The 25348-nt window shown below is 46.5% G+C and overlaps 1 protein-coding gene across 1 annotated transcript; it reads right to left on the minus strand.

The window, feature by feature from the left end:
• Positions 1-1645: 1645 nt before the first annotated feature.
• snx33 (sorting nexin 33) lies at positions 1646-24013 on the minus strand. Its single transcript, XM_067973443.1, has 2 exons — positions 22225-24013; positions 1646-5951 (listed from the first exon to the last, which is right to left on the minus strand). Exons 1-2 carry the CDS (start codon positions 23663-23665, stop codon positions 5698-5700), a joined length of 1695 nt encoding a protein of 564 aa, XP_067829544.1. The 5' UTR covers positions 23666-24013; the 3' UTR covers positions 1646-5697.
• Between the last annotated feature and the right edge of the window lie 1335 nt (positions 24014-25348).

Genomic DNA, 25348 nt, shown 5'->3' on the forward strand with positions numbered 1-25348 from the left:
ACGCCTATGGAGGAGCCCAATCCAATATGGCAGGTGGCGCACTTCCGGCACGGAATGAGTGCGCGCACGCCGTCCGCCATATTGGACCCCTAGACTCCTGCAAAACCGCACAGCGCCATCGAATTTCTAGGCCTTGCTGTTTCTCACAGTTCACTGGACATAGTGTGAAGATTTTACATGGTCAGCAATTCCATAACTGGAACCTGAGTGATAAAACTGGATTACTTGTACTTGCTGAAACTCAACACCAGTTGCAAGTAGCAACGTAGCAAACTGGTCCTTGCACCAAACCTACAAAGCAAGATTATGTCTAATCACTGTGCATCTGATATAATCTTCTTTGAATATACCCACCTAAAATTGACCTTCACAGCTGAGGAAGTTTATAAGATTCAGGAGCAGTCCTGGGAGACGGGAAGTGAAAGGGCATGAAGGGGATTGAATATCTCAGTATCTCTAATATCCCAGAGGTGTGATGTTACGCCTCTGTGAGCTGCTTATTGCAAACTCTATACCCTTGCCATGACTCCACCCCCTCCCCGGCCACTGCCTCAGGCTGAACCAGCCTGTTCACAGCCACAGTGTCCTTTTTGACCCCTATTTGATACCCCCGTCCACCTCAACCCCTACTTCAGCGCAATTGCAACTAAAACCCCTCACCAGCGCCTTTGTTACCTCCAGACTCGACTATTCCAATGCTCTTCTGGCTGGCCTCCCATCCTGCACCCTCTGTAAACTTCAGCTTATCCAAAACTCCCATCTCCTATCCCGCACCAAGTACCACTCACCCATCACCCTTGTCCTTGCTGACTTGCATTGGCTCCCAGTCCCCCAACACCTCAAATTTACAATTCTCATCTCTTCATGGCCTCACCCCTCCCTATCTCTGTAACCCCCACCCCTCCCCTGAACTCTACATTTCTCCGACTCCTGGCATCCTGTGCATCGCCGCTCCCACTGCCCCATCATTGGTTGCCGTGCCATCAGGTGCCTAGGCACCATGCTCTGAAATTCCCTCCCTAAACCCCTTCACTTCTCTCCTCCTTCGCTGTTTGCCTCCACTCATCCTTCCCCAACTTAAATTTTCCTCTAATCCGCAAAGGCTGCAGGATGTGCTGTTAAGGATGGGTTTGATACTAGCCATTATGTGTCTGATATAAAGATACTGGCGTGTCTCAGGATGTTTCTAGCATTCCCACAAGATCAAGGAATCACTGTAAAACTTGGCGATATGTTCCACAGGAATCCTTTCAGCTCAACAAGCGAGCTTGGCTTGTGATCAGTGGATAATCCCGACAGCTACCACATTTATCCCAAGGAGTGACAGCCTCGAAGGAGACAATTCCTGTTGTCAACACTTATGATGCAGCGTGTCACATTCATCATAACAATGGAAATAGAAAGAGAGAGAGAGAAAGCTTCATACTTACACAGGGAGGGTAAAGGTCACACTCAGTGTAACAAATTCAGAGAATATTGCTCAGTCATTTCCACTGAAAGCAGTTCCAACAATAAGAACTTTCTGTTCCCTGACACCCAAAACCTGCTATCAGAATAATATCCAAAAGTATCACATTATCTTATCTTCCTTGGAGAGCAGATTCGGGACCAGCCAATCAGGATTTCTACAACAAGTACAAACGTATTTTCTGTTTTGTCATTTTATTTTGTATTTTCTTTCTCTGATGTCTGTGCACGTTATTATTCATTGTAGACAGAGTAATAAGGTCTGGGTCTCTGCCCATTATTACCCATTGTAGACAGAGTAATAGTGACTGGGTTTGTGCCCATTATTACTCATTGTAGACAGAGTAATAGTGACTGGGTTTGTGCCCATTATTACTCATTGTAGACAGAGTAATAGGGTCTGGGTCTGGGTCTGTGCCCATGATTACCCATTGTAGACAGAATAATAGGGTCTGGGTCTGTGCCCGTTATTACCCATTGTAGACAGAGTAATAGGGTCTGGGTCTGTGCCCGTTATTACCCATTGGAGATAGAATAATAGGGTCTGGGTCTGTGCTCATTATTACCCATTGTAGACAGAGTAATAGGGTCTGGGTCTGTGCCCATTATTACCCATTGTAGATAGAGTAATAGGGTCTGGGTCTGTGCCCATTATTACCCATTGTAGACAGAGTAATAGGGTCTGGGTCTGTGCCCGTTATTACCCATTGTAGACAGAGTAATAGGGTCTGGGTCTGTGCCCGTTATTACCCATTGTAGACAGAGTAATAGGGTCTGGGTCTGTGCCCGTTATTACCCATTGGAGATAGAATAATAGGGTCTGGGTCTGTGCTCATTATTACCCATTGTAGACAGAGTAATAGGGTCTGGGTCTGTGCCCATTATTACCCATTGTAGATAGAGTAATAGGGTCTGGGTCTGTGCCCATTATTACCCATTGTAGACAGAGTAATAGGGTCTGGGTCTGTGCCCGTTATTACCCATTGTAGACAGAGTAATAGGGTCTGGGTCTGTGCCCGTTATTACCCATTGTAGACAGAGTAATAGGGTCTGGGTCTGTGCCCATTATTACCCATTGTAGACTGAGTAATAGTGACTGGGTCTGTGCCCATTATTACTCATTGCAGACAGAGTAATAGGGTCTGGGTCTGTGCCCATGATTACCCATTGTAGACAGAGTAATAGGGTCTGGGTCTGTGCCCGTTATTACCCATTGTAGACAGAGTAATAGGGTCTGGGTCTGTGCCCGTTATTACCCATCGTAGTCAGAGTAATAGGGTCTGGGTCCGTGCCCGTTATTATCCAAACTATGAGTTCTCTGTCTCACTTGTTCATCGGGAACGTGCTGAGTGTTTCCCAGTGAGGAAGAGTGGGCCTTTTCCTAAATATTCGCTCTTCGTCTCCTGAAGGCACTGACTGTCGCTGAGGTACGGGTTCATGAGTGGCAGGCACTGCCTGATGCCTCCTCGAAATGGCCATCCTTCCTGTATGAGCCAAGACATTGAGGCCCCAAAAATCCACAGGCTCTGTGATTCTGGCACCCGGGAAGTTAGCGGTTTGTACAGCACCGAAACTCACTGAGTGGTGCATTTATATACAGCCTTCAGACTGTCAGTCCCTGGGAGTCAGTTTGGAAAAATGTTAGAGCAGTATTGGATTGGGATTCTGGCTTATCCCAGCCGTCCTCAAGCTGGGTTTACAGCTCAGGCTGTCTGAGATAAGGATTAGTCCTGCTCCCGCCCAAACCAAGTCCCCACTAAGATCCCCAAAGGTGAGGAGATGAGGGTATGTGAAGGACTGATAGAAATAACATGAATTCTACAGTTAGTGTAATCCCAGGCTTTATGGCTAGAGATGTGATGCAATAGTGTTTACATTACTGTCCAACTCCTGCTGTAACCAGCACGGTCAATTTACAGGTGATACCATAGCTTCAACATTTGGACAGAGATTTGTTGCTACATTGATGTCACTATTACTTCTCGAATAGCATATCTGGAAACTCTCTGATGAAGACACGCTACATCTTGACTGAGTACACTGCCCATCGCCTGCCCCTCTGAGTCACATTGATGTGTTCTCAGTCCTTCTGGAACATTCCATGCGTATTGATCATCATATATGGTTACCATTATGCAATCTTTATATTGAGAATATTAAATATTGCAGATATATCACTGTTTTATAATCAGGCCTGATTATCAGTGTACAATTGAAGAATGATATACAGCTCTGAGTAACATTGTAGTGGAACAGTTTTAAAGAATACAATCTAAAGTGCAGTGTACTCCTTGAACAGTCCGACACACCAGGAGCAATGTTATTGGCACATCACAACTACGGGCTAAATCACAGTGTCAAATTGTCACCAGGGGCCTTCACACCGGTTTGGAGTGCGATCACGCCCTTTATCTATCATAGCCTCTTATTACTCACACTCCGTCTCCATCACTTCATCTTCTCATGCATCCTGCTGTGAACTCCAATCCTCTCTCGTTTTCTCACTCTCTTCAGACTCTGCTGCTGTACATTCAGTTACCATTTGCCAATAATATGGTTTGAAGCCCAATACCATTATCCCAGCAAAAGCAAACCCAATATTCAAGAACATGGGCCTGCCAAACCAATAGGATGGTCCAAAGATTTCTAGCCTAGCGATTGCTAGCACGATGCTCTACCACAGTTTACATCCTACCTGTAAAACTAAAGGCTCCTCTATTTTCGCATGTCTCCCTGCACATCCCTGTGTAGAAAAGGGTTAACTATCACAACCGTTAAAACATCATATGAAGATATCCCATAACTGCCACAGTTAGATACCTAGAGCAAGCTCTGATGGCGGTTTCCGGGTGAAGCCATATTCCCTCTGCCAGAAAATGAATGTAAACCTTGGGAGCTGGGAGAAATGACCTGCAACCCTCATCTGAAATAATGTTGTGTCCCCCCTTTCGGGAAATAAAATCTCCTGTAAGTGTCATTAAAGATAAAACCGTCCTGAATTAGTGTGGCTGTCCCTGCTTCAAGGTGTCCTGAAATACATGGTCCCTCTGGAGTTGGATGTGGTTTAGCAGAATCTTGATGCCTGCCTTGGTTTGTAGAATGATCCACAGCAATCAAAGATTTCCAGGTAACACATAAAGAGGGTGGTACTGGTGAACAACACACTCTGAACTGGTTCTTAAAACACAACGTGTAAACGGCTCTGAGTTATCCATAGCGTGAAAACGCAATTTGAAGTGGTGATGTTGAGAGGCAAAATGTTCTTATTAAACATTGGACTGGCTGCCTTCAGTGTCACGGTTCCTTCTGAGTAGTGACTGTACCTGTTACTGGGTGCTGAAGGGGACTGGGGGAAGAGTCAAGGGGATTAGGGGAAAAGTCAAGGGGATTGGGGGAAAAGTCAAGGGCATTGGGGGAAAAGTCAAGGGCATTGGGGGAAAAGTCAAGGGCATTGGGGGAAAAGTCAAGGGCATTGGGGGAAGAATCAAGGGCATTGGGGGAAAAGTCAAGGAGATTGGGGGAAGAACCAAGGGCATTGGGGGAAAAGTCAAGGAGATTGGGGAAGAATTAAGGGCATTGGGGGAAGAATCAAGGGCATTGGGGGAAAAGTCAAGGAGATTGGGGAAGAATCAAGGGCATTGGGGGAAAAGTCAAGGAGATTGGGGGAAAAGTCAAGGGGATTAGGGGAAAAGTCAAGGGCATTGGGGGAAGAATCAAGGGCATTGGGGGAAAAGTCAAGGGCATTGGGGGAAAAGTCAAGGGCATTGGGGGAAAAGTCAAGGAGAGGGGGGGAAAAGTCAAGGAGATTGGGGGAAAAGTCAAGGAGACTGGGGGAAGAGTCAAGGGGGATTGGGGGAAAAGTCAAGGAGATTGGGGGAAGAGTCAAGGGCATTAGGGGAAAAGTCAAGGGGATGGGGGAAAAGTCAAAGGGGATTGGGGGAAAAGTCAAGGAGATTGGGGGAAGAGTCAAGGGGGATTGGGGAAGAGTCAAGGGGGATTGGGGAAGAGTCAAGGGGGATTGGGGAAGAGTCAAGGGGGATTGGGGAAGAGTCAAGGGGGATTGGGGGAAGAGTCAAGGATTGGGGGAAGAGTCAAGGGGGATTGGGGGAAGAGTCAAGGGGATTGCGGAGAGAGACAAGAGGATTGGGGAAAGAGTCTCAGCAGCCTTTCCAGCTGCTGATAGGCTGAAATTCTTCCTTGTCAAGCCGAAAGAGTTTCAGGGTCCCTCAGTTACAGCGTGTCGTACAAGTGCAGAGTCCGCTCCAGCTGCTGGCTGATCCGCTGATAGAAGAGGATCTGCTGCTGGAGGTAAGACTGCATCATGTGCTTGAAATCCACGATCCTGCGCTTGTGGAAATGGTTCATCTCGGCCTGTAGAGCAAATCCAACCACCCGGCAGCGCTTCTTTATCCCATCTGCCTGCTCCTGATCCATCTTTCCTTCATCGCTCATCCTCTGACTGTCCTTCACCTTGGCAAAGGCACCTGTAACCAACAAAGACACACACCCATCAGTCAGCACATAGCCCACATCAGACTTTCCCCAATTGGATTTGTTTGATTTCTACTTTTTACTACGTTACAAATTCCCACAAGGTACTTTTACCATTTTAAATACACAGCAGGACACAATCATCTGGTCACCAAAGCAATGATTTCACCGCAACACCAATTGTATCCACAGTTTCCAATATTTTTAAAGTGGGAGTTTTATTTTTGTACCCCCAGCTCCTTCCCCTCCTTTCCTGAAGGTGCTGATAGCCGTGGCTCAGTGGGTAGCACTCTCGCCTGAGTCAGCAGGTTGTGGGTTAACGTCCCACTCCAGAGACTTGCGCACAAAATCCAGGCCAACACTCCCAGTGCACAATGAGGGAGTGCTGCACTGTCGGAGGTGCTGACTTTCGGATGAGACATTAAACCGAGGCCCCGTCTGCCCTCTCAGGTGGATGTGAAAGATCTCACAGCATTATTTTACGAAAACAAGTGAGTGGGAGTTCTCCCAATGTCTTGGCCAATATTTATCCCTCAACCAACACCACAAAAAAAGAGATTAACTGGATCATTCATGTTATTGCTATTGGTGGGATCCTGTTCTGCACAAATTGGCTGCCGTATTTGTCTACATTAGAACAGTGATTATACTTCAAAAGAACTTCATTGGCTGTAAAGTCCAGTGGGATGTCCTGAGGACGCGAAAGGCACTGTATAAATGCAAGTCCCTTATTTCCAACTTTGATTCCTTGGGCACCAGCAGCCCTCCTGTACCTCAGCGAAGTAGCCTGTCTTCATGCACGAGCATAGCGGTGTTTGCTGGTTGGCTATTTTACTGTTGCCAGCATCACAGCTGAGCCCTCGCCCGCCACCGATACAAGAGTCACCAGACAGAAATTAGCCCCGGTGTATTGAGACTGACTAATGCTGCCCCAGTTGCGATCAATCTTTGGATGGTTCTGAATCTATATATCTCAGTTCCACACTGGATAATGCATTTACCAACTGAGCACTGGAGGAGCCTTTTTAATCAGAGTTTTAACCAACCTGAACAGTATGCGCTGCTGCAAAGACAGCGCCTCTCGCAGGGCCAATCTATTACTGCAGCAACATGGTGGCTCTGGAACAGACTGTTCCAGGAACCAATATCTGCTTCTCTCTCCACAGATGCCACCTGATCTGTTGAGTGTTTCCAGCGTTCTGTTTTTTTTAATTGGAAAAAGAGACTATAAAATACCTTAACCGTGTAACATTTCAAAGATGTGCCTTCATCCTCTACCTCACCAGCTCCAGCCATGACCCATGACGTTCTACTATGAACAGTCACATACTCAACAAAAAAACAGTTTGAATCCTTTGACCCTGTAAATGCATGACTTTTAACCTTTGACCCAATAAATGTATGACTTTTAACCTTTGACCCAACAAATGTATGACTTTTAACCTTTGACCTAGTAAATGCATGACGTTTAACCACTGACCCAATAAATGTATGACTTTTAACCTTTAACCCAGTAATGCAAAACCTTTGGCCTTTGTTCTTCCAACTAGCTACTAGTTAAGGTGCTTCCGGCACTTTATAATTGACTGATAAAGCTTTTTTGTTTCTAAGCTGAATGAACGTCAATGAAATTTTCTATATTTTATAAATGTTAAATAAAAGTAAGGTCCCAGCCCAACTACTAATGGGTGCTTCATATATGAGGAGCTAGTTTGAATTCTGTTTAACTGGTAGACAAAGGGGAAGGGTTAATGAATCTCACTGTTTTGAGCACAGCTACCGAGGATTCGAACACCCAAACACAGAATGATGGAGGAACAACTCCCGTGGGGCACATCAAACAAATGACGAGCAGCATAATATATCCAATCCAATGCATTAATTGACATCCAAACAGCACTAACAAGACTATGAATCAAATTGCTTGACAGTATAGAAACTCTCCTATCAAGGGTAAACCAGACCAGAGCTCCTGTCAGCAGTGTTTCTATAGTTACACTGAACTAGCTCTTTTGCCAATGGCATTTTCATAGCATGCCTAGACTAGTGTACCCGCTTTGGTGTGCCATCTTGCCGTCCGCCGGAAGCAGGGGTCCCCAATGGAGGGCTCTCGATGCAGGAGTCCTCCCCTGCACCATTGGGGATTTGGGACGGAGAGTATTTCACGGAGTAGTCTCGTCCAATAGGTTTTTAAGCCACTTCACGGACTCCCAGGCAGACTGTACCTTTTGCGGCCTGGATAACCCTGTGTTTCACGTTTATACGAGTGTGAGAGGTTACAGCCTCTGGCTCATTATTTGAAGGGGCTGCTCCTCGTCTTCTGGTTGCACTTCAGTCCCACGCTCCTGATCTTTGGACACCCGGTGCAGAGGGGGGCCGACAAGTCGGAGGACCTCCTCGTGGGTCTGTCCTGGGCCTGGCCAAGGTGGCCATCTGGGTTGGACATGGCCCATGGGGGAAGTCACTCTGGCTGCCTGCTTCCCTTCTGCGGCATTCTCTGTGCCCGGGTTTCCCTGAAGAAGGAGCATGTGGTGTCTGCTGGTACACTTGAGGCCTTCCGTGGCAGGTGGGCACTGCAGGGACTGGAGTGTGTAGTGGACAATGCAAATAATATTATTATTTAATTTGTTAAGTTTCCTTTTTCTATTTTTATGATTTAGTTTTCTATTTGTGCCCCTCTAAAAAGGGGACACTTCTGTTAGTTTATTTTGATTGATGACACTGGGGAAACCTAATGTCTCCATATGGCCAATTAAAAGAGTAGACTAGTGTAATTATGGAAACATGGTTGACAGGAAGCCTAGTTTAGTGTACCATAAAAATGGCCCTGATAGGCGTAGTTCAGTGGTGGTTATCAGTTGCATTTAACTAGACCATTCAATGATGCTTCCATAATTACACAAGATAAGACCTTGAACCAATCCTAATATCCACTCCCATGATTGAAATGATTCAGCAACAGGACGACAGGTTAAAGTCCTCCCACGTCCGTCACCTAGCTCTGACGAGCAACAGAACTCGGTAGACAAAAAGTTAATAACTGGAACCCAGTGACTCAGCTCCAGACTCTGGGTTCCTAGACACTGATGGTTGCCAGAAATCATGGGAGTGATTTCAGAATATGATATCATGTCCCAAAGCAGTCCTTTTTTTTTAAGAAGGATTAATGGAGATCATGCTGGGATAACTCGAAATTGCAGTCAAGACCAACTCACTCCAATAGAAAAAGACATTTAAAACCCTCAGAAACTAATTATGAAGGGTTTTGATAGAGGAGATAGGGAGAAACTGTTTCCATTGGCTGGAGGGTCGGTAACCAGAGGACAGAGATTTAAGGTAATTGGCAAAAGAACCAGAGGGAAGATGAGGAGACATTTTTTTTTTATGCAGCAAGTTGTTGTGATCTGGAATGCACTGCCTGAAAGGGTGGTGGAAGCAGATTCAATAGTAACTTTCAAAAGGGAGTTGGATAAATACTTGAAAATGAAAAATTTGCAGGGCTATGGGGAAAGAGCAGGGGAGCGGCACTAATTGGATAGCTCTGTCAAAAAAACGGTCAGTACAGGCACAATGGGCAGAATGGCCTCCTTCTGTGCTGTAATATTCTATGAAATGACATTACAAGAATAGAGCAACAGGTGTGGCCAAAAGGTCACCTTTCTGTCAGACTATAGATTGGACTGATCCAAGCCAGAACTTTAAGTATAGATGAGATGGTGGTAATCACAGCCCCCTTATCACCTCTACTGACTATGATCAGCTAATTCAGCACAGACCCAGGACCCAACCTGGGGGCCCTCACACTCTGCACCGTCCCATACTTCACTATGCACTCAGTTATACCCACAAAACCAAAAGGAAACCAGTTAACAGAATGTTTTAAGCCTACTTTCAAATCTGGGACTGTCAGGTCTTTTCTGTCCTCCAGCACTGGGTGAAGGAAAGGAGGAAGGAAGAATTCAAGCAAAACAAACACAGAAATAGGACAGGAATACAAATGGTTAGGAATGAAAAGGAGAGGAAATAATTAACTGAAGGAAAATTAATGAAAGAGAAAAAAAACTGCAATCAAATTTGACGTGAAATAGGCTTTCTATCTCAGAGACCCATAAAGATGTTATCAGGCCTTAGTACTCCATGTAAAACAAAACAGGCAGAAAAAAACTTGAGTGTTATTGTAGCGTGAGAGCACAAACAGCACTTCCGAGGGAGAGAGAGAGAGAGAGGAGAAACCCAAAGCTTTGGAAAAATGCACTCCTGGACAGCAGCCACTCTTTATGAACACAGCAGCTCAAGGTAAACAGCAGGACAGGAAACTTAACAAAACTTCCGTCAGCCTCAAGGAAAGAACAGTCTGGTTTTCGTAACATTTCAAATGGTCACGATGAGGCTAACCCTAACTGTAGTACCCTCTCTCTATGCTGTTGCTCGTTGGTGCATTATTCCTCTTCCTATGGAGGGGGTTGCTGAGTTATATTAAAGAATATTAAACTCAGAATAATATTTTAAAGGGCAGTTCACGCTAAAAATATTCCCAGCTATTTTCTTGTTCTCTTGAAATTTCTTTCCTGTGTCTTCGAGAGAAATAAGTGAAGTCTTCAGCTAGTCTGAGAGAAGCTGCATTTAGTATCTAAGCAATCTGGTCACCTTCTCCCCAAATCCCCAACCCCACCTATCCACCATGTCCCCAACCCCACCTATCCACCATGTCCCCAACCCCACCTATCCACCATGTCCCCAACCCCACCTATCTACCATGTCCCCAACCTCATCTATCCACCTTGTCCCCAACCCCATCTTCACACCATATCCTCAACCCCATCTTCACACCATATCCCCAACCCCACCTTCTCCCCATATCCCCAACCCCACCTTCTCCCCATATCCCCAACCCCACCTTCTCCCCATATCCCCAACCCCATCTTCTCCCCATATGCCCAACCCCACCTACTCATATCCTCAACCTCACCTTCTCCCCATATCCCCCACCCCACCTTCTCACCATAGTCCCAACACCAACTATCCATCATATTCCCAATCCCACCTACCCACCATATCCCCAACCCCACCTTCTCACCATATCCCTAACCCCACCTTCTCACCATATCCTCAATCCCACTTTCTCACCATATCCCCAATCCCTCTCTTTCCAGATACACATCTAATTATCTTTTGAACCCATTTATATTTTCCATTTTAATGACCTTTCTGGCAACTTATTATACAACTCTATTATCTAAGTATCAGCCTTGGCTCAGTTGTAGCACTCTTGCCTCTGAATCAGAAGGTTATGGCTCCTAGCCTAACACTTCAGTACAGCACAGAGGGAGTGCTTGGCCAACATTCTTCCCTCAACCAACACCACCAAAAGCAGATTATGTGGTCATTTTTCTCACTTGCTGTTTGAGATCTTGTGTGTAAATTGGCTGCTGTATTTGCCTACATAACACAGTGACTGAACTTCAAATTTAATTCATTGACTGTGGAACACTTTGTGAAGTCCTGAGGTCATGAAAGGCACTATATAAATGTACAAGTTCTTCTTTTCTTTGGGTGAAAAGATTTCACCAGTTCTTCCCTTCTTACTCCTAACTTCCTCATTTTAACTTGTACTCCCTGGGAATTGAACCCTTTGCTAGGGTGCAATATTTGCCTCTGTGCTAGTGTACGAAGGTCATTGGTACAGAGCTCAGCAAAGGCAAAGTATATCTTGCCAGCAGTTTCTGGGAACCTTGGGTTGATGCGGAGCTGCACTGTGCCTGATTCGGGGGCCCTCTGTAGAAAACTGCTGCATTCCTCAGCATGATCGGGAACAGGAAATGCAGGGAAATTCCCACAAAGATTAATCTGTTTACAATCCAGTGAACAAAATGTATGAGATGGGAAAAATGACTCAGTGATATTTCAGCAGAAGTGAAACATACATAAATGTTGTTTATTCTAAAGCCCCTGAAGAGAATGTAACAGACTGCAGGAATGACATTAGTGTCTATGTAGCTCCTTCTCAGAAGGTCATGGGTTCAAGCCCTGCTCCAAAGACTTGAGTCTTGAATCGCAGTTGACACTATTCTGCAGTACTGAGGGAGAGCTGCACGGTTGGGGGGGCAGTACTGAGGGAGAGCTGCACTGTCAGGGGGGCAGTACTGAGGGATCGCTGCAGTTGGAGGGGCAGTACTGATGGAGAGCTGCATTGTAGGAGGGTCAGTACTGAGGGAGTGTTGCACTGTTGGAGGGGCAGTACTTAAGGACCGCTGCACTATCGGAGGGGCAATACTGATGGATTGCCGCACTGTCGGAGGGGCAGTACTGAGGGAGTGCTGCGCTGTCGGAGGGGCAGTACTGAGGGAGTGCTGCACTGTCAGAGGGGCAGTACTGAGGGAGTGCTGCACTGTCGGAGGGGCAGTACTGAGGGAGTTCTGCACTGTCAGAGGGGCAGTACTGAGGGAGTGCTGCACTGTCGGAGGGGCAGTAGAGGGAGTGCTGCGCTGTCGGAGGGGCAGTACTGAGGGACTGCTGCACTGTCAGAGGGGCAGTACTGAGGGAGTGCTGCACTGTCAGGGGGCAGTACTGAGGGAGTGCTGCACTGTTGGAGGGGCAGTACTGAGGGAGTATTGCACTGTTGGAGGGTCAGTACTGAGGGAGTGTTGCACTGTTGGAGGGGCAGTACTTAAGGACCGCTGCACTATCGGAGGGGCAATACTGATGGATCGCTGCACTGTCGGAGGGGCAGTACTGAGGGAGTGCTGCGCTGTTGGAGGGGCAGTACTGAGGGAGTGCTGCACTGTCGGAGGGGCAGTACTGAGGGAGTGCTGCACTGTCGGAGGGGCAGTACTGAGGGAGTGCTGCACTGTCGAAGGGGCAGTGTTGTTTGTACAATAATGTTTGCGGGATCATGCTGTGCACAAATCGGCTGCTGTATACTTTGATGAGACAGCCTGAGGACATGATAAAGTGTTATTTCTTCAGCCAAGAGCTTTTCCCAGACCAAAATCCATTTGAGGAATCTCGTTTAGGACACATTGCTTGTGCTCCACAGACTATAAGAGTGAGTGTGTGAATGCATGAGAGTGAGAGTGAGTGCCAACATATGTGTGAGTGTGCATGTGGGTCACCCATACATGTACAATCTCTCTTTCTATTAATGATGTGGAGATGCCGGTGATGGACTGGGGTTGACAATTGTAAACAATTTTACAACACCAAGTTATAGTCCAGCAATTTTATTTTAAATTCACAAGCTTTCGGAGATTTTCTCCTTCCTCAGGCAAACATTTGCCTGAGGAAGGAGAAAATCTCCGAAAGCTTGTGAATTTAAAATAAAATTGCTGGACTATAACTTGGTGTTGTAAAATTGTTTACAATCTTTCTATTAAGTTTTGTTACTTTCCTTATTTACCTTGGAATAAAATATACAGACAAACATAAACATACTTGCTCACACACACTCTCCATCACACTTAAAACAAACACACAAATGTACACTCTCAACAAAACACTGAAACATATGCAGGCTCACTCATGACTCCAGCATTCACAAACACACACATCCTCACACGTAGACAGAACCAATACACATACATACTTGACACAAACATACACATCCTCTCACACGTAGACAGAACCAATACACATACACACTTGACACAAACAAACACATCCTCTCACACGTAGACAGAACCAATACACATACACATTTGACACAAACACACACAAGGTAACCCAAGATGTGGAGATGCCGGTGATGGACTGGGGTTGACAATTGTAAACAATTTTACAACACCAAGTTATAGTCCAACAACCCAAGACACAGATAAAGATTTACACTCACACACAACACCAATCCTCATTCACTCAGTCACAGAGAAAAACAAGACAACAGCTCAGCCCAAGTGATTGGAAATAAAGGAGCCGGTAACTGGATCAGGATCCAGACCCCAGTCACGGGCTCTTGAATTTCAACTTCAATTTCCAAACACAAGACAGGCTGGTACCGAGGAGCGAGACATCGCTGCTAAGGTTTAGTTTTTGTAAACAATTTTACAACACCAAGTTATAGTCCAGCAATTTTATTTTAAATTCACAAGCTTTCGGAGGCTTCCTCCTTCCTCAGGTGAACGTTCACCTGAGGAAGGAGGAAGCCTCCGAAAGCTTGTGAATTTAAAATAAAATTGCTGGACTATAACTTGGTGTTGTAAAATTGTTTATAATTGTCAACCCCAGTCCATCACCGGCATCTCCACATCAAGGTTTAGTTTGACCTTGATTCCCTGCACTAAGCAGAAGTCTCAATATTTCTCTTTCCTGCCCAACGACACTGCTCTTAGACTGGCTCACTTTCCTCCACATCAAACATGACCTGGATGTAGTTTTGGAGACTCACACGTACCACTGAAAGGATTGATTCTGCTGTCCCTTTAGCCTCGTGCCTGCCTTCTTTTATCTTTCTGGAACCGTCTCACTAATTTATCTACCTTCTTGCTTGCAATAATATCCTGATTCTCTATTTTTAAGTGCTATGGAAGGCAGGCCTGAATAGGGGGAGAGTGGTGTCTGGGTGGTATGGTGGGGTAGATAATGGCCAGACTGTTCAGATCAATCTCTTCTCCCTGCTGTAAGGATCGTATGCAGTTTCACTCAGTGAGACCAATGTGTGGAAAAATATGAGATGGGTGCAGTGCACGGTGGTCATCCGATGATGGGAACAAGACATTATTGGGGCTCAACATCTGGAAATAAAAGTGGAAGACGGGAGACTGGACAGGAGAGCATTAGAATAGTCGAGTCTGGAGGTAACAAAAGAATGGATGAGGGTTTCAGCAGCAGATGAGCTGAGGGAGGGGAGGAGACGGGCAATGTTACGGAGGTGGAAGTAGGTGGGTTTTGTGATGAAGAGGATATGGGGTCAGAAGCTTAGCTCTGGGTCAAATAGGACGTCATGGTTGCGAACGGTCTGGTTGAGCCTGAGACAGTGGCCAGGGAGAAGATATTAGATCAGCCACCCATTATAAATGGCTCTCAATTAAATGAAACATTGGGAGAGGTGTTTACCAGATGGCTGATCTGATATCGCCCATTTTACACTATTGCCCGAATTCAAAATTACCCAATGGCTTCGGTCTTCCAATCTTTAATTGAAGGAAATTGTGGCTCATCCAGGACTGGATGTTGGACCAGCAGACTAACAACACAGAGGCAGTGGAGGGGTCAAGAGAGGTGGTGGTGAGGTAGAGCTGGGTGTCGTCAGCGTACATGTGGAACCTGATGTGGAATCTTCGAACGATGTCGCCGAAGGGCTGCATGTAGATGAGAAATGGGAGGGTGCCGAGGATAGATCTGTGTCTATCCTTGGCCCCGTCTGCCTCTGTAGCTGCTATTGTGTTAATAATGGAACACTGGGAGAGCGACACTTAAACAGAGATTCAAACTGAGTCCTCCTGGCTTTTCTTTACCAGAATATCAACAGTCCCTACCGGCCCTTTGGAGGATCAGTTAAGCATTGCCACATTCTGCACTCCCCCCAATAGCTGCACCAGTGCAGCTCACTGATAAATTATCTAGAAATTTCACAGTCCTCCTGAGGAGAGGATGAGGTGTGAAGGAGGGTCATCACCTCCAGCTTTGATGGAAGGAAGCCAGAATTGGTGTAACTGCGTTTGAACATTAGCTTTGGGACGGATAATAACTCTCTGGTTAATTCTGAAAGTACCAGCTCTGTTCAGATCTAAAACACACCCAAGTAAAGTTGTTGCTGCTGAACCAGATTCACACACTCAGGAACACACTCGATTCCCTCTCTGGGTGCCTTGCCCTCAGGTTCCATTTCTCCCCATCTCCGTCATTCTGTAGGTTAAGCCACTGTTCCCACATTCTGTCGATGGACTAGGTGGAGTGGAGTAGGGTAATGGAAGCCAATGACCAGAGCAGCACAATCAGATTGTACTGAAATCCAGAAGGGCAACTTTAACCTAACCTGCCCATTGGGAAACTGAAGGGATGGGGGGGTCCAATGCTGGTTTTACACCCCGCCTGATTCTACTCTCCGTTGAAGTCAACGGAGACAAATATGGGGTGGGGTGTAAAACTGGGGTTCCACCTGATCCCGTGGGTTAACATTACCCCCGCAGCCTCAGCAGGTGAGCTCAGAAACACAACAAGACTATCAGAAGAAGTCCCAATCCATTGTACAAGTTAATTACAATACAAATAGTTACAATCACTTCAATAAAGTGTTCAGCCAACTTCCCAGCAATGAGTGACCTTTGGTTGGGTGTGGCGCTTTCAGACCAGTTCCTTTGTATTGCTAGTAAATATTTGCTGAACAGCTCACTCATCCCATGGCAACTTTCCTGTTGCAGATTTTCCTGCTTTGGTCCTTCTTATAGATGTTCTGACACTCGACTCGACCATAGGACCGGAAGATGTGAACGGAACCTTCTGGAGAGCAGCAGTTTCCTCAGATGTGAATCTTCAGAAGGTTCCATTCACACCTTCCAGTCCCTCTAGACTTCACCGAGTGTCTGGAAATTAGTTTCTTCCTTGGATTGGAAAGACATCCTGGAGAGATACAGGTCTGAGTGGTAAAAATGACGAGTGGTGTGAGAATGTGAGCCCATTAGACAGTGAGTACTGAGCGGTTGGCAGATCAGCCCGACCATTACCTCCCTGCGTTATTTATAACCACGTTCTTGCATTTCAATCTCACGACAGCACACAGGAAAAATCTCCCGCAGCCTTCGATCTGCTAGATTCTTCAGCAGAAGCCTCGATTCCGAAACATCATCTGCATGAACTTCAAAAGACCTTTTGCAAGAATCAAACATCAAAAGGGAAGTATGGAAAAGTTGAATAAACAGGAACGCTACTGGCTCAGACCCTCCGATTTATCATGTTTACCTCATTCTGAACCTAACTTACATCTTCGTGTCTGGCACCAGGGTCCAGGCTGGAGGGAACGGATCAGTACCAAAACCTACCGACCTCCATATGGCTACTGTACCCCCTCAGCCATCCTGGTACTCGCTGGCATGCCATATACTGTTCCTTTTTACCCACACTGGGAACCTACTGCCATGGGTCATGGGTCATTCACCAAACCACAGCTCACATCCATAGGACCTCATTCACGATCCTTGCTGGTTGCTGACGCACGGGGATTCCCCCTACTGTAGGGGATCTGAGACTCGGGATCCCCTTCACGTTGTGCATCTGGCTCTGAACTGCATAACAGTGAGATGACAGCAGTTCTCTGTTGGCGTCTGTTTGGCTGTTTTTTTTCCTGTCATTTGCAGTTTTCCTCTCATATTTTTTATAATGACGGGGGTGGAAGTGAATAAACCGCTATAGTTTATCTCCAAATTAACCTCTACAAAACCAGTAATTGGAGCCTAGTTACCCTGACTGCACCGTTGAGGGGCCTGTAGTCAGTCTTGTAACCACCGCTCTGCCTGCAGGGTGACGATCGTGTGTGCGGTCTTGGCACGTGTCGCACTCTGCGCCAGGTCATGCTTCCGATCGCTGTATAGAAAACACACATGGTACTCGAGGCAGAGGGTGCGGTCTCTGGGGAGCAGGGGACACCTCAGCCAGTTAACATGGAATGATACAGCACAGAAGGAGGTCATTCGGCCCACTGTGCCTATGCCGGCTCTTCGAAAGAGCTGTCCAATTAGTTTCACTCCCCTGCTCTTTCCCCATAGCCCAGCAAATTTCTCCCCTTCAAATATTCAGCCAATTCCCTCTTGAAAGTTCCTACTGAATCTGCTTCCACCATACTTTCAGGCTGCGCATTCTTGATCATAAAGGGTTTTGATAGAGTTAATAAGGAGAAACTGTTTCCATTGGCAGGAGGGTCGGTAACCAGATTTAAGGTAATTGGCAAAAGAACCAGAGACGAGATGAGGAGAAATATTTTTACACAGCGAGTTATGATCTGGAATACACTGCGTGTGATTCAGTTTCTCACTGTCAAGGTCAGGTAAGCAATCGGGGTGTTAGACTCATTGCTGCTTTTATTAAAAATAAAATCAGAGGAAGCAGAATTGCAGTCAGAATAAAATACTGCATTATATCTATATCACATCATCTCTGACAAATCTTTCATGTCTTGCTACGTGGGGCTGTTCTTTCCCCCCATCTCTCTGTCTGGTTGTACATTGGATGCTGTTGACGGTGTGGAGCAGACTCTGACAGGCAGCTGTGATCACCTGTCGGAGAAGCAGGCCCTCCCTCCCTGCTTTGGTTAACTCCATGTCCTCGTTAAGAGTGGAATCATTAGATTGTGTGGGCTGGACACCAGCCAGATTGCCCATAATACTGGCACTGAGCTGCCTCCATCCAGCTACAGGCCAAACTTTAATGCAAATCCGGGGTGGTTTGTGGTACAATGATCAAATTAACCTCTGCAAGGGCGAGGCTTCACACTCACTCCGGCACTTAATCCTCTTCTAGACCCAGTACATATCCTCCTAGTCATGAGTTCTGAGCACCAATACTCCAAGACGAGTACTGGTGGGTGCAGGTCTGTCACTTTATAACACTGGCGTACAGTACTGGTGGGTACTGGTCTGTCACTGTATAACAGTCGGGGACATTATTGGTGGGTACAGGTCCGTCACTGGGGTATGGTACTGTACTGGTGGGTACAGGTCTGTCACTGTACAACACTAGGGTACAGTACTGGTGGGTACAGGTCTGTCACTGTGTAACATTGGGGTACAGTACTGATGAGTGTATGTCGGTCATTGTATAACACTGGGGGACAGTACTGGTGGGTATAGGTATGTGACTGTGAAACACTGGGGTGCGGGTCTGTCACTCTGTAACAATGGGGTACAGTACTGGTGAGTACATGTCTGTCATTGCATAACACTGTGTAACATTGGGGTACAGTACTGGTGGGTACAGATATGCCAGTGTAACACTGGGGTACTGTACTGTACCCATTATTCTGAAAACTAAAAAGGCCCAATTTTAAGGCAGTCGGAGTCTCGAGTTGGGCTTAGTACCCCTGCTTCAGGCTTCCTGGTCCTAAATTCTATCCAATGATTTCTGCTCACATGTGGGCGTTAGGTGATGGCTGAATGGGGCTCAGCCATGATACCCTTCATAATCAAATAGCTTGCCAAGACTGTTAGGCTCACTTGTGGAGAGTCGGCACTTGGGTGAGGCGAGGGACCCCGTGGGTCTGATCCGAGCCGAAGTACAGTGGAGGAAAGGGCAGGAAACTGGGAAAAGGGTTATATCACCTCCTGAAATAAAATCCCTGTTTTGTTTTTGTTTCTTTTAATTTTTTAAGTCCAATCAACAAAACAGGTGTGCCCAGAAATAAGAAGTACTGAGGGGCTTGCTCGCTGCGATGATGTGTATGTGGCACAAGTATGATAAATACTTTCCTGAACACTCAGAAATGAAAATCCTTCAGTGACTGAGTCAAACACCACTCCCATGTCCCGCTGCACGATTTGTACACAAGCACAGAACTTCTTGGACTCCTTCAAGAGAAACACAGTCTGTCTCGAGAGAGAACAACCTGCAACCTTTTGACCCACATTCCCATGTTCACTCAGATCCCCTCTACAACCCCGCCCCCCCCAACCCCGATACTTTTTTTGTCTGTGTACAGGTCTGGTGGGGCATGTATTGGGAGGGTACAATTACTGCTGGGCGTCTCCCAATACACCAAATCCTGTCACTCAGAGGAACATGACAAAGGTCTCAGGAAACGTCTCCTTACTTGGACTAATCCCCATGATGTTCATGGTGTTCACTCAGCACCTCCCCACGGCAGAACACCTAGAATCAGATGAAATTGGGGGCTGGATGCGATTGGGGGTTCCTTTGTCCCCCAACTTCATGAAAGAAAGACAGACTTGCATTTTTATAGTGCCTCTCCTGACCTCAGGGCATCTCAAAGTGCTTCACAGCCAATTAAGTGCTTTTGAATTTAGTCCCTGTTGTAATGTAGGAAACACATCAGCCAATTTGCGCACAGCAAGGTCCCATGGCACGGCAATGTGATAATGATTTAGTGATGTTGGTTGAAGGATAAATATCGGCCAGGACACTGGGGAGAACTCCCCTGCTCTTCTTCAAAATAGCGCCATGGGATCTTTTATGTCCACCTGAGGGGGTAGACGGTGCCTCGGTTTAACGTGTCATCCAATAGACAGCACCTCTGACAGTGCAGCACTCCCTCACTACTGCACTGGAATGTCAGCCTAGATTTTGTGCTCAAGTCTCTGGAATGGGACTCTGAAACCATAACCTTCTGACTCAGAGGTGAGAGTGTTACCCACTGAGCCACGGCTAACACATCATGACACTGCACTGTTGTACCGGCAGCAGGTCCGAAACATAAGGTGCAACAATCCAAACCGTCAAGGGGTGTGAGCTCCTGTCTCAGCTGTACAGCTGTATTGCCATGGAGAGGTACCTGGCACTTTCCCAGAGGAAGGGAGGGGGGAAAAAAAGGGAAAGTCACCCCTGGACTAATCTTCACATCAGCACTGCCTGCCACTTCTGGGCTGTAGTGGAGGCCAAAAAAGAGGGAAAGAGATTAAAAATACCTCAAAAAGTGGCTAATCTAAGTCTTATTTAATAATGAAACTCCATTAAACACTCAAAATAATTGCCCCTGTTGGTAAATCTCTAGCACTTGTAATAAACCGGTTTCCCTTAAGGAAGAAGGCAAGTAAATTCCACACAGAGAAACAAATACATTAGAAATTCGAGCTCCAGTAAAATCCTTTTCCAATATGTTCTCAAGAAGACCAAAACCAGCAAGATTTTGGGGTGTCCCGGTGAACTGGACATCACTCTGGTCGACAGGTGTGTGGAGTAATGAGAGCAGTCAGTGTTGTCAGCACACAGATTGTACACTTCATATACAGTCCATGCTGCTACCTGGGTAACGCACCCCCCCCCCCCCATGTGATGCAATGTCTAATCAGCTCCCTGTTTAGTACATTGTTCAGTCTATACAGCTCCCTGTTTAGTATATTGTTCAGTCTATACAGCTCCCTGTTTAATACATCGTACAGTCTATACAGCTCCCCCGTGTAATGAATTATGCAGTCCATACGTCTCCTCCAATGTAATACACTGCAGTTCATACAGCTGTCCATATGTGACATACTGTCCTTTCTGTACAACTGCTCTTATGTAATATACTGTTCAGTCCTTTCAGCTCTCTGTGTAATTTACCATTCAGGCTGTACAGCTCCTGATTACCATACTGGGTAATCCATGCAACTTCCCCTGTACACTGCACTATTTAGTCCATAAATGTCTCCTTGCGTGTAACACAGTCTTCAGTCCATACAGATCCCCATATAACACTGTTCAGTCCATACAGATCCCCATATAACACACTGTTCAGTCCATACAGATCCCCATATAACACACTGTTCAGTCCATACAGATCCCCATATAACACACTGTTCAGTCCATACAGATCCCCATATAACACACTGTTCAGTCCATACAGATCCCCATATAACACACTGTTCAGTCCATACAGATCTCCATATAACACACTGTTCAGTCCATACAGATCTCCATATAACACACTGTTCAGTCCATACAGATCCCCATATAACACTGTTCAGTCCATACAGATCCCCATATAACACACTGTTCAGTCCATACAGATCCCCATATAACACTGTTCAGTTCATACAGATCCCCATATAACACACTGTTCAGTCCATACAGATCCCCATATAACACACTTCAGTCCATACAGATCCCCATATAACACACTGTTCAGTCCATACAGCTTGTTCTATGTAATCCTAGGTCGAATCTGTATAGCTGTCTTGCTTGTACACTGCCAATAATATAGCTCCTCTGAACATGACAAGATCACCACAGATTACTAGTATATATACAATGAATGGCCGTGGTCCTTGATTTGTCAGATATATAAGATATCTATGGACCTAGACAGATAAGAAAACATTGAGGATTTTGACTGTTTCTATTTCTTTTCTGTACCTGACACAAACTCATTTGTAGTGAGCTCCCAGCTTCCTCACTGACATCAACGTTGAACCCAAAGCATTGTTACATAATGTTTGTCAAAAACCATTGATAAGAGCCATATCTAAATAAGACTATTGGCAAAGGTTGAGCACATCAGGGAGAACCTCACTATCTCAGAGATCTAGTGTATCTTGCAAGATTGGAGGGGATGAAAACAGCAGCTTACATCTGGTACCCAACGTGAATCAAACACGGATATCCGCTATAATTGTAAAATGAGCTTACCTTTCTGAACATGAATGATATCTGGGAAATTGGACAGCAGGCCTTGGTATAGAGAAAGTGTATCCAACATATGGAACAGATCATTCTTGGGTTGTCCTGCAAACATCTCCCCGATGGCTTCATACGTTTTCCCCGTGTTTGAAATGGCCTTGTTCAGAGGGACCGCCAGGTGTGGTTGGTCCATCTCAAACGCCTGACTTATCGAATTAAACGCGTTGCCCAATTTCTGAAATTCCTTCCTGAAGCCTCCAGCGTGTTTCCGGCAGAGATCAGCGGCCACGTTGCTCAGCTGTAGCACGCTGTCATCCAACCTCTTGGAGAAGGTTTTAAACGTGTCCACCCTCTCCTCCACATCCTGAAGATCCTGATGCTCCTGCGGGATTTGGATGGTGAGGAAAGAATTGGCGCCGACCAACTCGTCCTTCTCTGTCCGCCTCTTCCCCTGTTTCCAAGCCCTGTCATCCGTGCAGGTCAGAAAGTGCTGGAATCCTTCGTACTGGGAAAGCACTGGGTGGCTCGTCATGTGGTCCATCCACAGAATCAAGCGCCTCTTGCGTTTTTCAATGAAGTCATCTTCAAATCGGCCCGTGGCCTGTTTCTCGGGCAGATGTGGCACGGAAATCACAGAGAACTTATGCAGCAGCCTGTTATGCAGCCAGTCAAAGTGTTTGTAGCGACGATAGACGGGGTAATTGGTGTGACTAGGGGTCAGCTTGTAGGAGATGTAACTCTTGATGCCCTTAAACTTTGTCTGCTTGGTGGGATCCTCGATGGTGCATGTGAAGGGGTGAGGGCTGTCACTCCACTGAGGCCCGTTGGAACTCATCTCCACACAGTAGGTTTCAGAGGTCTTAAAGACCGAGGGCACCTCACCTAGGATGAAGGCCTCCCCACCAGATCTCACGAAACTTGAAAAACGGTTGAAGTTCTTGCCCACGGCGCTGCTTTTAGTGCTCAGCCTACTGGCGGTGCTATCCTGCCTTTCCACAGACGGCTTTTGCCGGTAAGCCACACTGGGGTAAGAGGAGGCAGTGTACGGATGGCCATTGGTGTCACCAGTCACCCCAGGTTCATCGACCACTGTGCAAGTGTCATCCCAGTCATCCCAATCATCATCGTCATCTTCCTCATAGCTGCCCTGTTGGTAGGGGGCACCAGAGCTTGGGCTGTAGAATGCGGACTGACTCCCTGGGGAGCTGGCAGGGCTGGAGTGATCAGTGAAAGAGGAGTTGGAGGTGTAGGAGGAGGGTGTACTGGGTTTGAGAATTTCCACATAAGAAGCTGGGAAAAGCCCTTTCTTCCCCCGGCTATTCTGGCCTTCCAGCCAACCATCCAAAGACTTCTCGTTAAAAACTAGCAGCTGCTCATTCTCCTCGATGCTGATCTCCTCGGGGTTCTCGCTCTGGAAGCTGTAGAGAGCTTTGGCCTTGATGGAAGCCATGGTCCAGAGGGATTGAAGTATCTCCGGGGGTGTCTGGCAGCCTGGAGATGGGGACTGGAAGGGTTGCGGGCAATCGCTGTCGCTCCAACTCTTTCTACAGCTCCGCTGACTCCATTATCCAGAGCCCAGCCGAGCGAAGCGATGCGAAGGGCGGCTCGGGGCTCCTACCCGGCTCCGGTTGCATTGCCCAGCCCGGCACTTTGCCCCTTTGTGTCCGACTCCCGGTCACAACCAAGACCTGTCCGGAGAGCCTCCGATCGCCAAGCGATGGCCGCGGCCAACTCCTCTTTGTTGTGATGAGCTCGGACTTTGAGGCGCAGCAAAAAAGTTTTGCTGATTGCAAACGAAGTTCTCGACTGCCCTCTAGGTATTGATCTTAGGCTGGCACTTCAGGCATCCAAAGAAACAGACGCAACACGTCCCATTATCCCGCCTATCCCAGCGTTGCCCATTCTGTCTCTTCAGTCAAACTATTTAGATCATTTTCTGAAGGCATTGACTGCTGCTGGGATCTGTCCCACAGGACTGCCCCCTCCTCCTCTCTGGTGTCTCATCCAGTTGGTCATCCTTCATGTGTAGGTGTTATCAGACTATTTGACTGTGATGGGCACAGCCACATCATGTCCTCAAGCGTGACCTTGAGCTGCTGGTCGCTTGCCATTTTAATTGTCCAGCTCACTCCCCCTCTATACCATTCCAATGAAGCTCAGCGCAAGCTCAAGGAACAGCACCTCATCTTTTGATCAGGCACTTTACAACCATCCGGCCTCAACATTGAGTTCAATAACTTGAGATTATCATCACTGCTCCCATGTTCCTGGACAGCAAGTGCTGGTAATGGTTCTGCTGTTGGCATTTACACCTCCTCTGGACCCATCTTTTGTTTCTTTACTTGTCCGATTACCACCCCCTTTTGCCTTGCACCATCGTCCCTTTCGTTATTTAATCACTCCTGCCCTCCACTCTATGCGAGAATCACAGGGGAGAGCAGAATTTGTCATTACCAAGTAGGTGGCGGATTTTCCATAATACAGATGTATTAGACTCCTAATGGCTAACCTGAAGAAGATGCCACATTCATTGAGATTGTGGATTTGACAGGAAACTGAAAGGGTCCTGGTTAAAGCACTTTCCCTTCTGCTCATTGCTCATCCTATAAATATACTTATGTAGGAGTTGGGCAAAATAATGGGCTAAGACTGGCTTCAAGCGTCTAAAACCACAGGAGCTGAGACGCTACACAGCCTGGCCCTTCCTCATCATCACAGACATTCCTGCCACAAGGCCTAATTACAAGTCTTTTATTTCATTCTTCAGATGTCAGAATTGCTGCTTTTCCCACCAGTCTCCAGTAAATTGGTTGATTTTATTCAGAGTCATTGCTTTAAATGCTTTGCGAAATGTTTTTCCAGTGGTTGACTGCGGGTATTTTCTGATATAAAATAGTTAACTAGCTTTTTTTAATTTAACAAGAGTGAAAGCACCATCTACTGGCAGAGTGTGGCAGCACAGCACCAACAAAGGCAAATCTCAGCAGCAGCGGCAACTACGCTTAGACAGCAGAAGTCCATAGTGTCGACCGACTGTGACTGCGCTGCATGGCTTCATTCCAAGCGTCAGAGAGTTCCACTGGATCGTTACTGATCCGATATATTCCAGTTAACCGAGGATGACCCCGTGATC

The sequence above is a fragment of the Heptranchias perlo genome, chromosome 38, assembly GCF_035084215.1.
Source record: "Heptranchias perlo isolate sHepPer1 chromosome 38, sHepPer1.hap1, whole genome shotgun sequence".
In the NCBI taxonomy this organism is placed as follows: domain Eukaryota; kingdom Metazoa; phylum Chordata; class Chondrichthyes; order Hexanchiformes; family Hexanchidae; genus Heptranchias; species Heptranchias perlo.

What these genes read in the sequence shown, in the direction of transcription:
- snx33 (XM_067973443.1), bottom strand. Translation starts at nt 23,665, where the DNA reads ATGGCTTCCATCAAGGCCAAAGCTCTCTACAGCTTCCAGAGCGAGAAC. An exon ending in TATCATTCATGTTCAGAAAG is followed by an intron (nt 5,952 to 22,224) that starts GTAAGCTCATTT and finishes TGTTGGTTACAG; the next exon opens with GTGCCTTTGCCAAGGTGAAG.